Raw genomic sequence first — 17,815 nt, 5'->3', positions numbered from 1 at the left:
GAGCTTCATTAGGGAGTCCCGGAGAAGGAGACCGCCTCTTAGTGTGTTGTTCCGAAGGGCCAGCTTCTGGTGGAGGAAGTTTCTTTGGCATCATGAGATGCTCTTTGGTGATGCACACCGGGAGATCAGTAGAGATAGGAATGTTAGCGTACTTGTTAGGAGGATCCTTAAAGCCTTCTGGAAAAGGGACTGTCCTGCCACCAAAGCTGTAAGTAGGGGAGGATGTCGTTGGAGGAATTGGATACTCACTAGCTCAGGAAACTATGGCTTCAGTACGCACAACACTCACCTGTTCAGCAGTTGGACTTGCTGGTGGAGGCGCTTTACGCGCAACAACGAGTGGATTGCACATGGACGTGCACGACTGACATGCGGAATCAAGAGATTCGCGCTCAATGGTGGCCGAATCGCGAGCAGAAGTCACTTTTTCGCACGCAACTGAGGGAAAGCGAAAAGTAGAAGGCCTCTGGAGCTCTTGTGCTGAAGGAACACTCTGCACACTTGAAGATGGGGGGCTGGGAGCCTCCGAGTGGGGGCAACATGCTGGGTGGGAGAGCGTTTGAGTGCGGCAGAGCTGATAGAGGGGTGGTGTGTAGGCGAACGCTTCATAAAGACACCCCAGGCTTTGAAAGGCTCTGGAGGTAGAGTTGACAGAGGCTTCTCTAAGGGTTGGTCTACATCATTTCCTTGTCCGGTCCGAGATCGATTGGAATGAGGGTTAGGAGATGTGCGCGGATGGAGAGCACGTGCGTCTACGATGTCCTCTAAATGAGCGTCTCCTTGATCTAGAGCGTTTAGAACACTTAGATTGTGATCGTCTAGTGACAGTCTTTCAATCGTGAGCGTCTAGCTTGTGATCTACAATGCTTGCCTCGTGATCGTGATCGTCTTGATTGCGAGTGCTTAGCGTGAGACTTTGAGTGCAAAGCTTGTGATTGTGAGCGCAAAGCCTGTGATCTTGATAATAAGCGCGAAGCCAGCGATCACAGCCCGCGATCGTGATCGCAAGGCTTATGACCATGTGTCTCTAGAGGAGGAACACAAAATGGAACTTGGGTTTAAGAGTGAAGCTCTTGATCTTGATTGCTATACCCTAGCTCAAGGGTGTCGCCTAGAAGATTTACGCCTAGGCCGCGATGACCTACGGTCTGTAAGGCGTGAAACATAGTACTATGATGCAAATGTCCATGGGACAAATGCTTAGATCGTGAAAGATCTCTCAAACCTTGTAAACGGGTTTGGGTGAACGTAAAGCTTGTGAGTAGGATCCTGTTACAAGACTGGATGTTGTCACACGTCCAGGTGAAGGGCGAGCAGGTGAAGCGCTCATCAAAGGAGGATTACTGCGCTCAATCAGATCGTTCTGCCTAACCTCGTCAGCTTGCTGGGGCAGCGTACGCAAGCTGGAACCATCCCTGTTGGAAGAAACAAGGTTTATGTTAGGGTTAGGCAGCAATGTCGCCCTAGATTGGCAGGCGGGGACATCGTTAGCAGGAGGCCGTTGTAAGGGCAAACAAGAGCGATCAAGTCCGCTCGTGGAAGGGCCAGAAGAGGGTGAAAGGTAGACTTCACAAAGGTCCATGCCATAAGATGTTGCTGCCACAGGGAACGGTTCTCTCCTTGCGCCATGCTGAAGGAATTGCAAGAGTCCTTCGGAAGGTGAGTGAGCAGTAACCTCCAAGGACAGCCAGGCCTGCAGCACATCTGCAAGGGAAAAAGGCTCCCCAGCGGCTGAAGGTGAAGATCCTCCACTAGGGGAAGCTTCAACGCCCCCCCTAGTACCCCTAGCTTACCAAGGGGTACGTCGGTCTGCGGTCTTACTCGACTGACTCCCAGAGGAAGGTGGGTGAGGAAGAGCTTTGGGAAGCGATCCAGGGGCGAGGTAAGAAGCCCAAGCTCTTTTTCCATGCAGAGCAGACTCCAGGGGAGAAATATCTCTCTTAGCTTTCTTCTCCCTGCGCCACCCGAACTTCTCCTGCTAGGAGGCAGACCACTCCCAACACTCGTCACAGGGTGAAGCTTGCTCGCAGCGACGGCCCCACCAGGCAGGACACAGCAGAGGGGGTCTGTGTCCACGGAGGACATGAAGGTGCCGCAAGGGCAACTTTCACGACCAGGACAGATACGAATGGAAGCGTCAGAAGAAGGAGCATACTTACACCTGAAAAGAGAGGGGAAGCGTGTAAAGCAATGATTGTATGTTTAATGGCCAGCCTTGGGAAGAGGTGGAAAGCGGATACGTCCCATCTCAACCAACCAAAAGAGAAAAGTGAGGTAGCTCTGTGAGCTGTGAGTGGAGATAGGTGGCTGTGGTACCACCCAGCCACCCCCTACTGACCCACAACAGTGGGAAGGTGGGGTTACCACCTCCCATTTTCTTTCAATCTATTGGCTGCCTTCCAGCTTCGCTAAGAGAGATATCCTATGTAAACAATCAAAGGTTTGTTAGTGTGGGAACAACTGGTATATTTTGTTGTTGGAGAACCTTAGGTACTACCTTGAGGATGGATGAATGGGGATCTGAAAGTATGCATCTTTGAGATCCAGTGTGATCATGAAGTTGTTTGGTCTGACCGTTTGAGTTGTCACCATCTTGAAAGGGGTTTGTTGAACAAACTCGTTTAACGCTGAGAGATATATGACCGGGCTCCAGACTCTAGAAGACTTTGCTACAAGAAATAGTCAACTGTAGAAACCTGAAAACCCGTCTCGGACCTCCCGGAGAGCGTTTTTCTCCAACATTGTCTGGACTTTGGCATGAAGGGCAAGTTCTTCCGCGGATCCCCTTGCGTAGGAATTCATGTTCACTGGATGAGGGGTTAGAGGAGGGAGAGTGCATGAACAGGACGTGATATCCTGCCCTAAGGACGGAGACCGACCAAGTTCGGCCCAGTGGAGCATCCACCCCTGCCATCTGCTCTGTAAGCATCCTCCCAACAGTGGACTAGTTGGAGGAATAGCCCCCAAACTGGTCCATCTAAGTTGTCTTCGCCTATCTTTTATGTCTTCTAGGTCCTCTGGGCCAAAAAGATTGTCTCTGACCCTGGTTTCTTGCTGCTCCCTGTTGTGGTTGCTTAGGACCCTTCTGTCCTTGATACCTTGCCGGATGAGGGCACAGCTGCTGAGGTGCCACAGGGTATGAAAGACACACAGAGGAGGGAGTCTTAGTTTGCTTTCCTCCAATTTTCAACAACCACCTCAATGTCCTTCACATTAGAGAGGGAGGGGCCATCCATCAGGCCATTGCAAAGTCTTGTATCTTCCCTTTGCAGTACCTGCTTCATGATTTTTAAGACAACCACATTACGTTGCCTCAAAACCCAGTTAACTCACTGACTGAGGACATTGTGGGTCAAAAAAACTCGATAGTCTGGGTTCAAGAAAGTAGGAAGGCTGACATCGCCTCCATGTTCCGCTCGATGAAGTCCTTGGTCTTGAACAAGTAGCCTACTATTCCCAACCAGTAGTCCACCCATGCAGCATCAGCAGTAGAGAATCCCACCAACAAGGAAGAAAGATGTCTAATGGTAAATTCACCATACATGTCAAGAGGGGTGAGTGGGGCTATTAGCCCAATGATATTCACATAACTACCTTGTTAACTATTTCAATGGACATTCTTGCTTGAGATGAAGATACTCTACTATTTCTTTAGAAGATGAATGTATGCATTTGCATACCAATAAATACCATGGTAAGGAAGTTTAACAAGACCACTAAGTTACATTTATATTCTCATTTGGCTCATCCAAAGAAATTGCTTCAGTATGAACAAGAAATTGGAAAAAAGTAAGTTTAAAGAAGCTGGACAGCTAGGCAGAAAAAGACTAAAATGAATAGATAAAAGATAAAAGGCAGAGTCAATGTAAATTCCCACGACAAGAGATATCTCACACAGGGTTCTGAGAAAATATAGGTCTTCCCATTCCTCTTGAGCAAACATGCATCATTAGCTAGGTCCTCAACCCATTCTATGTAATCTGTTTTTTCTTTAAATGTAACTTTTTACTTCCCTTACTGTATGTCTCTTTGGTTACTTTGGGAATTATACATAATACTCTGCTTTAGTTGTTCGCCCTACCAGCCTTCCATCAGAGAAAAATGCTAATGAAAAAGAACAATATTGTATGTAGTTTAGTGTATAATTTCAAGTTTTTACAATAAATCTTGAAAAATAAGTTACCTACCTTGACATATTCCAAACTACGGAATAAATTCCAGTCAACCATGGCAACTGTTCCTGTGTGTTCATTCCATATTCTTTCCAATTCTGCTCCAACTTGCTCTTCTGTATACCTCTCTAATTGTGATAACTTCTCTTCAATCAAATTCTTTCTTGCTACATAAAAATGTGGATCGTTCAAATCTATAGGAGCCGCCTGATGTGGAGACCGAAAGACATCTGGCACTGAACTATAAAGGATATCCCAAAAAAAGAAACCAAATAGTGATCTTACAGTACTTCCTTCATGATGCAAGCCTTCACTGTAACCTGAACTTTTGTAATGATTCAATGCTAGTTCTTCAACAGAACATACAGTCACTTCCCCTTCACCAGCATGTCTGTCTGAATCTTGACGAATAAACACTTTTTTATAGCCAGCATCACCAGGAAGGGATCGACCTTCAATAATGACTTTTGGTGCCTCTCTTGGTTTCATTAATGGTAATTCAAGGATATCAGGAGCAAGTGACCTAAAACGTGAAGAAGCAGCCATCCGTTGTGCCCTTATACTCAACGATAAGCGGTGACCTATCCGAACCTCGGGATCATTTAATGCTTCTTTTATAACTTCAAATGTCTCCACTGGGGATTTCAAATACACTTCTAAGTTTAGGGCTAATCTATCATACCATCTTCCACGATAGTCTTGCAAGTAAGATGTCTGATTAAGCAAAAACCTTAACTGTTCCACAGCTTTCCTGTAATTCTTGAGTCTCTGGTAACACTCAACTGAGCAACTTATGATATAAACAAGTACAGACATGGAAGTATAACAACGTAAAAACGTTGGCAATGATAGGTCATGTTTTATCAGTTCCTCATTGTTAATAAGTTCTTGATATGTTACTTTTGCAAGTTCACAATATTGAACTGACTCCTCCCACTGCTGTTTTTCAATACAATCATGCAGATCTGATAAAATCTGGCTGCAGCCTTCAAACCTAATGAGCTCCTCTCTTGACTGGAATATTGAATGCTGCCTTACTACATCATATTTTGGAAACTTCATTTTACCTAAGTTCACCATTAATAAAGTTGTCAATTGTGTATGGTTTACTTTGTCATCTTCATCATCATATCTAGGCAAACCATACAGCATAATTATACGCATAAACACACGATACACATCTTTGTTGACAAGGCAAGACTGACCCAACAATTCTTTAGCCTGTTTCAAAATAACACAATTCTCTGAAGATTTCTTAGAAAAAGCAGAGAATACTGATGGTTGACATTTATTGAAGTTCAATAAAGACGTTATCAAGTGTTCTTTCTTTCCCGATGTTGAAATTCTAATCTGTTTACAAAGATTTTTCACTTCCTCTGCTGTCAACAACTGAAGGACTTCATTGGGATCACATAATTCTTCTGACAATCTTAAAAAACTGGCATAAGACAATTCTTTGATATACAGCTCCATGTCTTCTTGATCACAGATGTCACGATAATCAAGCTTGGATACTCTGTTCCACTTCAGTTTCCTCTGAAACAAACGAACGTACAGCTTTTGAGCTTGTAAACTCAACTTATGAAAGCTTTTCACAAATGACAGATCCTCTTCATTAAATAACTGTAAATCACAAGGTTCAGACAAAACAGTTGTCATTATCAATAAAAAGTTTTCTAAATAATAACCTTTATGTCCTCTAAAAATGGATTTGTCATATTTATTCTCTGCAAGGACTTCTGATACCGTTGGTGAGATTAGAGGATTTCCAATGTGTTTATTTGGTGACTGACTCTGTTTCTGAGGAGATAATGAAACTGATCTTCTTTTTGCTATAAAGTTCTTTGATACATTCTGGGGTGAGGATTGTAAAATACCTGTTGATTTGATACTCTGGTTAATCTTCCTTGGTGTTCTGACCCAAAGCCTCTTTTTTTCCTCATCCTGACTGGTTTGATCTTGACTTTTAGAGGACATGTGTGAGGCACCCTGACTTTGAGGAATATCACTGTTTTGACTTTGTGATGCTGTATTCAACAAGGCATCGAAGACTCTCTCCTTATCAATCTTTGAAAATCTGTTAACACTGGACTTTATATCTTGAGATAAGGAAACTTTACATGAGGATGCTTCTGATTCACAAATACTATCATGACTACTTTCAGTGGAAGAAGTAGGAAAAAGTTTTCTAATATGCTCTTCCTTCTTTTCACTACTATCAGAAGTGCAGTCAAACCTATTTATAGTTGGCCTAGGTGATGTCTCCAAGGAAGCAAGATTAGAGCTTACAAAAGGTGCCGAAAATGCTTCAGTAACATCAGCAGGGCCTGACACAGGAGACAAGGAAACCTTGGAAGCAACAGGAGAAACTACTCCTGAAGTTTTATTTTTCTTTTCAGACCCAAATGTACATTTTAGTCTCTTTTTCGGCAATTTATCTGGAGTTCTGAAGTGAATGGGCTTTTCAAAATCATCGTCACTGTCTCCATGAAACTTGTCATCACTTGTAATGAAGGAATGTGATGATTTACCACTAAAAATTTTACTCTTTTCCTTTCCTTCCACAGATTCTTTAAATAGATTACTCTGACTCTTTGAGAAATCCTTGGAATGCTTAAGAGGGGTTGCTTGGTATGTGTAATCTTCCATTTCATCTAAATCTTTATCCACCACTAACTCAGTTTTTCGTTTGTTCAAAGATAATCTAGAAGGTGTTAACAAACTTTTATTAGAATCTTTTTCAAGCATTTCCTCCACGACAGGATTTTCAATATTAGACAAATTATTTTCCTTACCAGGTGTTAAACAGGGAGATTCCCAATCTGCCTGTAATGAAGCTATGCGGTGCTGAGGAGAACCGATAAGTTCATTTTCTATCTTAATTTTTATGTTTTTTCCAACTGGGGAACAATAAGGAGAGACATTTTGGTCTTCACTGAGGAATGAAGAACTCTGGCAAGTGGAAGAGGTTGGGTAAAGATCTTTTTCAATTTCAAAAATATGCGTTTCAACCATAGATGGGGTAATATAAGGTTCATTATCAGCTACATTCTCATATTCAATAATTCTAACATCTGAATCATCGGACATATTTAAATCATCTTCCTCACTGTCTGATAACATAACTTTTTGTTTCTTTTTGTTAGCTATCTCATTTTTCACAGACTTCAGGATTTTCTTCCGCTTGGCCAAATTTCCATCTTTTTTCTTTTTAGGCTTCTCCCGGCTCTTACAATCTTGATCTAAATGCCAGTTGATTTTACTTTCAGGTACTTCTAAAAAGCATGCAGGACAGGTAATTCTGAGAACTGCTGATTTTGGTTCTGTGGACTGACGTCTGAAAAAGTCAATAATTGTTTTCTGGGGTTTATCAGATGGGTTATCCTTTTTCTTTACTCTCTTCATTTTCTTGTTTTATCACACCATATTTGTAACTATATCTTCACCTAAAAGTAGAAAGATAAAAAGCATAAATTAAATTACAAAATGTATGAACCATATTCATATAAAAATGCAAGGCTAAACAATAAACTATTGCTTTGTTTATGCATACTGTACTTCATTAGAAATATTTCTAAGAATTGACCTAGTTAAAGTGTACTTATAACAGATATAAAAGAAATTCATATGTAAAATAGGCATTGCAATAGTACAGTATTAGCAAGTTTATGAAAGGAATATAATAAATTTGGAATAATTTGTATTTTTCCTAACTATAGAAACCTGGAGCTCTTTATGTAGGAGTATTATTTCGGCAATAGCTGAAATAAGCCGTTAAAGCTTTTGCGAGGTGTGTCTACTCTCAGCTAGTTAGTGGAGGAGGTGGGTAGCAGGGGTAGACCAACCAACCTGCTCACACCAATGCTAATAAAAAATTGTCATTTGTTCTGTAAATGACATACAAACCATGCTATGTAATAGGGGTTATTACTTTCGGCGTAGCTGAAATGACGAGCCATTAAAATTTTAACGAGGGTTTACTACCCCACCGCTAGTTAGCCCCCCCCCCCCCCCCCCCCACACACACACACACACACACCTGTGCTTGAGCTCACTTTACTTTTGGCTCAGAGCGAGAACAGTTGTTCCTCTCTCTCTCCTCACCTATTTTGGACTACCATTAATTTTAGTCTTTTTACTTATTTTTTCTTATACTTGTGATATACTGTATACATAAACATTCTTTATGTTTATGTATATATTTGTGTATAGAAATGTAGTAAGTTTTCTTTTCAGTGTTTGTGCTGTGTGTGTGATGTACGACGACACTTGCGTAGTAGCAAGGCCACCACAGTTCCACTTCGTGGGGAACAACCTCTCCCTCTCTGGTCCATCGGTCTTCCCGTCGGCATATATCCGTTAACTCGGCCGCCGCAGGAGAATCGTCATCGCCTGGACCCTCTTCATTCATCTATTATCTTCACTTTTCCTCTTTTCCTACGGGAAACTTGGATTCTCAGCGAAAAGAATGTGGCCTTTTTCAGATTGACTACGGTCTCTCTCTACTCGAGGTCGTTCACCTTTACTACAACTACGTACTATTACGGTAGCTCCTTTCCCGTTGCGGGTTAGGTTGCTATTCCGTTTGTTTGTCTCAATTATTTTAGTGAAATCTAATTGTATTTTAACTTTTCAGCTTTCTCCGTGGGGAACACTTACTTTCGGGGGTTCAGTGGTTCCCACTATTAGTGAATATTCTTAGATGATTTAGATAATTATAATTCTGCATGCCGAGATGGTGTTCTTGGTGACCCTCCTCTTAGTCCTCCCAGTGCTAACAAACAACTCTTGCACCTGAGGACAGACTGCAGCTGTTCTTTAGAGATATAGCCTCAGACTCCTTACTGGGCACAGCAGGAGATGGTCTGGGTCATCTGTTACAGAACGAAGACTAGAAATCTGGAAGGAGTCGAACCGAGGGTCCGGCACCCCCGGATTCTGAGTCTTAGCAATAAACTCAGGGACGAATTTGAACGTTTCCTCCCCCCATCCCCTTGAATGGGCGATGTCATATGAGAGACCATGAAGTTCACTGACTCGCTTGGCTGATGCCAAAGCTAGTAGGAACAACATCTTCCAAGATAGGTGGCGATCTGAAGCCTGGCGTAATGGTTCATAGGGAGGTCTCTTAAGAGACCTGAGAACTCAAACCACGTTCCATGGAGGAGGTCTCACTTCCGACTGAGGGCAGGTAAGTTCATAACTTCTTAGGAGTAGGGAAACTTCCAGCGAGGAAGAAATGTCCATTCCTTTGAGCCTGAAGGCTAGACTTAAGGCTGAGCGATAGCCTTTCACCGCCGAGACTGAAAGGTGCATTTCTTCCCGCAAATACACGAGGAACTCCGCTATTGTTGGAATAGTGGCATCGAGTGGAGAGATACCCCTTCCAAGACACCAACCACCGAAGACTTTCCACTTTGCCTGGTAGACAAATGCTGATGATTTTCGCAGATGTCCAGACATCCTAATCGCAACTTGTTGCGAAACTCCTCTCTCAGCGAGCAGATGCTGGATAGTTTCCAGGCGTGAAGTCGTAGCGAAGCTATGGGTTTGTGGAAGATGTTGGCATGTGGTTATCTGAGTAGATCGTGTCGTGGAGGGAGTTCTCTCGGAAGTTCCGTTAGGAGTTGCAGAAGGTCCGGAAACCATTGCGCGTGATGCCATAGCAAAGCTATGAGGGTCATTGAAAGATTGACCGATATTCTGGTCTTGTTGAGCACCCTCCTCTTCAGACAGAACGGGGGAAAGGCGTACACGTCGATGTTGTCCCACCGTTGTTGGAAGGCATCTTGCCAGAGCGCCTTGGGATCCGGGACTGGGGAGCAGTATAGTGGAAGCTTGAAGTTCAATGCTGTCGCGAACAGATCCACAGTCAGGGAACCCCACAAAGTCAGGACTTTGTTGGCTACTAGATGATCCAAAAACCACTCGGTACTCACTATCTGAGACGCTCTGCTCAGACTGTCGGCGAGCACATTCCTCTTGCCTGGAATGAAACGTGCCGATAGTGGAATCGAGTGGACTTCGGTCCATCTCAATATCTCTACTGCAAGATGGGATAGCTGCTTCGAAAATGTACCTCCTTGCTTGTTGATGTAAGCCACTACTGTGGTGTTGTCGCTCATCACCACCACAGAGTGACCCGCCAAGTATTGTTGGAACTGCTGAAGGGCCAAGAAAACGGCCTTCATCTCTAAAAGATTTATATGTAGACACTTTTCTGATTCTGACCACAGGCCTGAGGTCCTGTGGTGTAGAACATGGGCTCCCCACCCTTTCTTTGAGGCGTCCGAAAACAGCATCAAATCCGGGGGGAGGACAAGAAGATCCACTCCTCTTCGTAGGTTCTCGTCTGTCACCCACCACTGGAGGTCCGTCCGTTCCGCAGGTCCCATAGGGATCATGATGTCCGGGGAATCGCAACCTTGATTCCACCGGGACTTGAGTCGCCACTGGAGGGATCTCATTCTGAGGCGACTGTTGGGAACTAGACGAGCCAAAGATGAGAGGTGATCGAGGAGACATAACCATGATTGGACTGGAAGCTCTTCTCGTCTGAGAAAAGGGCTTGCGACCTTCCTCAGCCTTGCTATCCTGTCGTCTGATGGAAAGGCTTTGTGGAGATTGGTGTCTATAATCATGCCTAGGTATACCAGTCTTTGAGTGGGAAGCAGAGAGGACTTCTCGAGATTTACCATGATCCCCAGATCCTGGCAAAGTCCCAGAAGTTTGTCTCGGTGTTGAAGAAGGGATGACTCCGAGTCTGCTAGGATCAGCCAGTCGTCCAGATAACGGAGGAGACGGATGCCGATCCTTTGTGCCCACGACGATATTAGGGTAAACACTCTGGTGAAAACCCGTGGAGCTGTGGAGAGACCGAAACACAGCACCTTGAACTGGTACTCCTTGTTGTTAAGTACTTCCTTGAAGACAGATGGATTGGGATCTGGAAGTACGCGTCCTTCAGATCCAGTGTACACATGAAGTCTTGAGGTCTCCATGCTGAACGGAGTTTGCTTGACAAACTTGTTCAGAGCTGAGAGGTCGATGACTGGTCTCCAGCCTCCAGACGCCTTCTTTACAAGAAAGAGTCAACTGAAGAAGCCTGGGGACCCGTCGAGGACCTCCTGGAGAGCGCCCTTCTTCAACATGGTCTGGACTTCTGCCCGAAGGGCCTGCCCCCTTGCTGATCCCATGGCAAGGGAGCTCAATGACACTGGATTCGTCGTCAGGGGAGGTAGAGATGTTGTGAACAGGACGCGATATCCCTGACTGATAACAGAAATCGTCCAGAAATCGGCCCCGAGTTGCTGCCACCTGTCTGCGCAACTTTGAAGGCATCCCCCCACCTGTGGACATGCAGGGGGACTGCCAATCCTAGCGTTTGCAGCCTCGGCTGCTCCCTCTAGGATTCTTCCCTCCCCTGGAGGGCTTCTTGTCTTTCCTGTCCTTGACAGGAAAGGGCTTAGACACCACTGTCTTCACTGCTGTTGTCGGTTTCGTGGTCTTGGTAGGATGGGGCTGCTGGGGTGCTGGAGGCTTATAGGGCTTGGATGTCAAAGCCCTAAGTAGGAGGGAGTCTTGGTGGGACTTCCTCCACCTCTCCCATCACGGAAGAATGTCTGAGCCTGCTTATCTCGGTGCTAGGGACCTTCTGATGGAACCTCTCAGACACCGCATCCCGACGTCTCAGGATGGTGTTTGCCCACAAGTCCGAGACTTGGTGGGCCAGAAACTCGATCGTGCGAGTGCCTGAGAGTAGAAAGGTCTCCATAGCTTTCCTGGTACGTTCTTTGGATAAATCCTCCAAACATATCAGGATACCTAAGGTCCCTAACCAGATATCCAGCCATGAAGTGGCCTGCATGGCACAGTAACCTTCTCCTGATTAAGGATCTCAGTCGCAGAGAATGAGAACTGCCGGTTGGAGAGTCTCTTAAGAGGGACTCCCCTGGTAAGCTCTTCCAAAGAATGGTGAAAAGGAAGAGCTAAACAAGGCTCCTCTAAGGAAGAGCTAAACAAGGCTCCTCTACGATCTCGAAGTACCTCTTCTGCTGCACACGAGGAGGTGGGAGAAGCTTATTGCCGGCACTGGATCGGCTGGAGGAGGCTAGCTCAGAGAGTTGGACTGCGATCTTGTCCCTGGTACTCTTAACCCCCTGAGACCAGGGCAAAGCTGCACTGGCCTTAGAGGGGTTTTGAGTCCCAAATACTCGGTCCAAGACCGTGTCTTTGTCCTCTCGAGGAGGAATCTCTAGGTCAGCAAACCCATTGAGAGTCCTCATAAGGGTCAGAACCTGCCAAAATGCATGTTCTGACTCCTGCAGCTCTCCTCCGAATGGACTAGCAGCGAAGTCTCCTCTCCCCAAAGGCTCTGCTTAGGGAGACTCGCGGACATTCTCCGGGTGACTGGCTGGCTCCGTTCTAAGTCTTGACGAGGACTTCGGTACTGTCTTGGAGTCCTTCGACTCCCTCCTGGGAGGGATGCAGGACTTTAACAACGACGGAGGTAGGCTCTTCTCCGCCCCTACCCGAGAAGACTTTTCAGCGCGAGGTGGGGTTTCCCTCATTGGTGCGATGGGGGAACGTCTCACCTCACGTGACTCCCCTGAGGACGGGTAATCCTTGTCCAAAGGGGAGGGAGAAAAAGTCTGGGGGGGGAGGGGGCCTGCCTCGAAGGATTTCGAGGAGACAGCTTAGTCCTCGGAGAAGTCACCGCGTCCGAAACTCCTCTTTTTTTCTTCGGGGGTCTAGACGCAGCCAAGGATCTGTGGCCCAATTCAGAGAGAACAGGCTTGAAAGCCTGCGGGACCGCTCGACCGCTCTGATCAGTGCCCCAAACCAAGGCTGCTGGCTGATGGATGCGCTGTCAGACACTCCCTCTGGAGGGACAGGGATCGACCGATCCCTGGGAGGAGTTCCCATAGGGGGATTCGCCTGAAAAGAAAAAGAAGACAAAGTAGAAATGTCCCTGGACCTTTCTGGAACCTTCCCCCCTACCGGCGAGCACGCTGTTCTGCGTTTGTGGGGGGGGGGGGGGAATACGGCGATGCCGACCTTGCCACAAGTTGTCCTGCAGCCTCGCGCGCAGGAGGATATTGATGATCGCGCTGGGGAATACTTGGGGTCGCGCGCGGGAGACTGCTGGCGCGCGCACGCGGGAGACTGATGGCGCGTGCGGGAGACTGCTGATGCGCGCGCGAGGGCGATTGCAAGGGCGCGCGGGGGAGCGATGGCGTGTAGGAGCGTGCGCAGGAAGCTGATTGTGCGCTCGCACGCGCGAGGGTGAATGTTCGCCGCGGATCAGGATGAAGAGCCCGTGCGGGCGAGAGATCGTGCGCCCCAGAAGATGTCATTGGGCGTGTGCATGCAGGCAGCCGGAACCTGCGCTCGTTGGCGCGCCTCTTGTGGCCGCACATCAGGCTGCCAATGGGTAGCTGCTGTGGGAGGTGGGAGATGGGCGTGGGCGCGCATCCTCGTGGGCGCATGTAGGTGAATGCGCGCGTTTGCGCGCAGGCGAGGGATGGCGCGCAGGCGAAAATAAACGGCGCGTTGGCAAGTAGGGGAAGTCCTAAACTTCCCTACTGCATCCAGATCCGAAGATCGTGGGCGCACAGGAGATCGTTGGCGCGCAGGCAAGCGCTGGCGCGTTGGTGAATGCTGGCGCGCAGGAGAGCCCTGGCACACAGGTGAGCGCTGCCGCGCTTTATCAGGAACCTCAGCAGCAGGTGGGCGCTGGCGCGCAGGTGAGCACTGCCGCGCTATCTCCGAAACCTCAATGAGGTCAGAACAACGTTGGCGCGCATGCTTGGCATGGCGCGTAAGGGACGTGTGCGCTAATTGGTGCGTACACCCTTGTTGCCCTGAAGGGACCGGTGCCTGTTTTTTAAAAACAGGTTTGGTTGGCGCATAAAGCGCATCAGCTGCCAGGAATGGCGACGGCAGGTCAGCAGGCCTGTCAGGTGGAAGGTCGGCGTGCCCTTTGTAAGGACGACCTTCCACCCAAGGGGACCGCAGACGATCCGCAGAGAGGTCCAGGGTCGTAGCAGGAACAGTCGGAGATTGATGACGAGGCTCCTCTGCGGCGGACTGCAACGACGATGGTGAACCGAAGAGGCGCCTCCTCACTAACTTATAAGGTGAAGGAAGGCCTCTCCGGCGAAGAGGAAGGCGAGCCTTACGACGTATACGCCCTTTGGGGGCCGTTGGGTCAGCAAGCTGACTTTCAGCAGTCGTCCGAAGAGGAGTCTCTGTGAGTGAACTCCCCCGAGGGGGAGAATCACCGGCAGGAGAGACTGTTGAACTTAGTTTCTCCCTCGTAGGTTGAGCAGGAACGGGAGAAACTAAGCCCTCAGCTACTGTGGGTTGAGAAGTTGCAGAGGTATTCGGAGATACCGCATTGGATACCTCTGACACCCCAAAGTCGACAATAGACAGAGGATCAACCTCTGCCAAAGTCGGCGATTGCTTGACAGCGGCACCCAACCGGATGATGTCAATCAAGGCTTCCTTGGAGGGCGAACCCTTGAGCCCCAAGGAAGACCAAAGCTGGAATAAATCAGTTACATTAACATTTAAATCCTCCCCTGGGGGAAGAGGTGGAGCTGCCTCACTAGGGGAGGCAACGCCATCTCTCGAACCCCGAGATCGGGAAACAGAACCACAGTATACGCTACCAATCGACCGTCTCTCGAAAGAAACAGATCAAGTGGGAGCTTCGGAGGAGGTTTGGGCAACGGAAGAAGAGTCCTTGGGATTTTCTCCTTTCAAAGAAATCTTCGAAGGAGAAATATCCCGCCTGGACTTCTTCCGTCGCCGAGAAAACCTCTCCCACTAGGAGGTAGACCACTCCCAACACTCACCACACTTATTACTACTATCACACCTTTGGCCCCTAGAGCAAGGACAAAGGGTGTGAGGGTCTGTCTCGACTGCCGACATAAATGTACCACAAGGGCGGTCGAGTAATCCAGGACATTTGCGCATGTTCGCAGAGGCCAACTTCACACTCAAACCTGTAGGAGAGAAAGCAAAAACACATTAATGGCTGTCAGAGAGGTGAGGGTGAGAGCAGACACATCCGACTACCACCCAAGCCGAGAGCAAAGTGAGCTCAAGCACAGGTGCGTGTGAGCTGGGGGGGGGGGGGGGGTGGTAACAAGCTACCCTCCCTACCCCCTGCTAACTACGGTGGGGTAGTAAACCCTCGTTAAAATTCTAATGGCTCGTCATTTCAGCTACGCCGAAATTAATAACCCCTATTAAATAGCGTGGTTTGTATGTCAGTTACGGAACAAATTTCTGTAAAGTTTGCCAAGACAAAAAATCACAAATTTTAAGTAATTTGTATTTTTCCTAACATACTTACCGAGAAACACTTTCTTAGGAGTCACTAGTGGCTCCTCTCTAACGACCAGAGTTTTGCGTAATTTACCCTACTCCCATTCTCTAAGTGACTTGGTAGCGGAAGAGAACGTGACCTGGGGCAATGCCCGAGGTCGGCCATGACGCTACGCTCTCGACCTAGGCAGTATGTTTTATGTAAGGAACAATACTCTAGGACTGTAAGGCACTGCGGGGACGGTTGGGGGGGGGGCCATAACCCGAAAGTGTTTCTCGGTATGTTAGGAAAAATACAAATTACTTAAAAATGGAGTTTTTATGATAAAACAAAGTTTTATGAATACTTACCTGGCAGTTATATATACATAGCTAATAATCTCTATTTCGGCAGAATTTTTCTAAACGTGGCAACCGCCTTGTGGTGGTTGGGTGGTAACACCCGTTAAAGGGTGGTAGGAGGAATCATTCCCGTTTTCTGTTCTTCAGTTCATCTATGCCCGACCTGTCTCCTGAGGGGAGGTGGGTGGGCCTTTGAATGTATATATAACTCCCAGGTAAGTATTCATAAAACTTTGTTTTATCATAAAAACTCCATTTTTATGAATAGAACTTACCTGGCAGTTATATATACATAGCTGAGTAACACACTTGGAGGAGGGTGATAGACAGTAAACATCGTTGGGGAAACAACCAAAAAAGCTGTAGGATAAATAAACACCTTGATTCCTTACCTGCTAAGGTAGCTGACTTCAAAGGTTCCTGCCTCTTGAGTCTCTTTCCCTTAGGAGTGTCAGCCAGGATGTGACCTGCAGTGCTGAAAACACTCAATCGAGTCTGTCAACGGGGTGAGACCAACAATCTGATTAGACTTCAGGACTACCTATTGCCCAAAATAAAAACTGCAACTTTACCAAACCAACCACCTAACATTTGCAAAGTAGATAAAAATTATCTAACTAGACTGAGGTGACTGTACACAAGTCAAAGTCCTCAGACAACCAATAAAAAAACACCAACCTACGCACAAGTATACAAAACTAAGGTTGAGGGGAGGTAGTAACTCCTTTGCCTAATACAGAAGCCGTAGCTACGTATGGGCCCAAGGTATAGCATTTCTCGTAATCCACTCTCACCTCTCTGAGGTAATGAGAGGCGAACACAGAGTTGCTCCTCCAAAATGTCGCATCCATAATTTGACGGAGCGTCATGTTCTTGCGGTAAGCAAGCGAGGTCGCAATGGCTCTCACTTCATGAGCTTGCACTTTTAAAAGTCCGAAGTGCTCCTCCTCACACAAGAGATGCGCTTCTCTTATCACTTCCCTCAGGAAAAAGGACAAAGCGCTTTTGGAAAGGGGCTTCTGAGGATCTTTCACAGAACACCACAGGGAGCTAGAAGAGCTTCTCACATTTTTTGTGCGAGACAAGTAGGTCTTGAGGGCTCGTACTGGACAGAGAAGCCTCTCTTGCTCTTGACCCACTAGGTTGGTCAAGTTAGGAACCTCAAAGGTCCTTGGCCAGGGCTTAGAAGGGTTCTCGTTCTTAGCGAGAAAGTCTAATCTTAAGGCACAAACTGCCCCATTCAGATTGAAGCCTACCTGTTTTTCAATTGCATGGACTTCACTGACTCTTTTAGCTGTTGCTAAGCCAAAAGAAAGAGGGTTTTCTTGGTAACCTCCCTAAGGGGAGCCTGTGAGATGGGCTCAAATCTCTTGGTGCACAGAAATTTAAGAACCACATCAAGGTTCCAAGAAGGGGGCTTTAACTGGGTCTGCTTGGTTGTCTCAAAAGACTTCAAGAGGTCATGTAAGTCCTTATCGCGAGACAAGTCCAAGCCTCTATGCCGACAGACCGAAGAGAGCATACTTTTGTACCCCTTGATAGTGGACACAGCTAGCTTAGCATCCTGCCTGAGGTACAACAAGAAATCCGCAATCTGGCTCACAGAGGTAGTTGATGAGGAAATCTTGTGCTTCCTACACCAAGCTCTAAAAGTCTCCCACTTGGACTGGTAGACCCTCTGCGAAGAGACCCTCCTCGCTCTGGCGATAGCTTTCGCAGCTTGCGCTGAAAAGCCTCTCGATCTGACGAGCTTCTCGATAGTCTGAAGGCAGTCAGATTGAGAGCGAGGGGGTTTTGATGATATCTCTCGAAGTGGGGTTGTCTGAGCAGATTTGGACTTGCAGGGAGGCTTCTTGGAAAGTCCATCAACAAGTCCACCACCTCCGTGAACCATTCCCTCATCGGCCAGAACGGAGCTATCAGGATCATCCGTCCCGAATCGAGGAGAGCGAACTTCCCGA

The 17,815-nt window shown here is 47.1% G+C and overlaps 1 protein-coding gene across 1 annotated transcript in view; it reads right to left on the bottom strand.

Annotated features, from left to right (window-relative positions):
• The window catches only part of LOC137629305 (fanconi-associated nuclease 1-like), a 72,467-nt gene that overhangs the window by 42,128 nt on the left and 12,524 nt on the right, over window positions 1–17,815 (bottom strand). Inside the window, exon 2 of the mRNA XM_068360563.1 lies at window positions 4,188–7,618. Within this exon, the coding sequence (XP_068216664.1) occupies window positions 4,188–7,577 (3,390 nt within the window). The 5' untranslated portion in view covers window positions 7,578–7,618. The remainder of the gene's footprint in view (window positions 1–4,187; window positions 7,619–17,815) is intronic.

Source organism: Palaemon carinicauda, chromosome 37 (assembly GCF_036898095.1).
Source record: "Palaemon carinicauda isolate YSFRI2023 chromosome 37, ASM3689809v2, whole genome shotgun sequence".
Classification (NCBI taxonomy): domain Eukaryota; kingdom Metazoa; phylum Arthropoda; class Malacostraca; order Decapoda; family Palaemonidae; genus Palaemon; species Palaemon carinicauda.
This window is presented reverse-complemented; position numbering and strand designations above follow the sequence as displayed.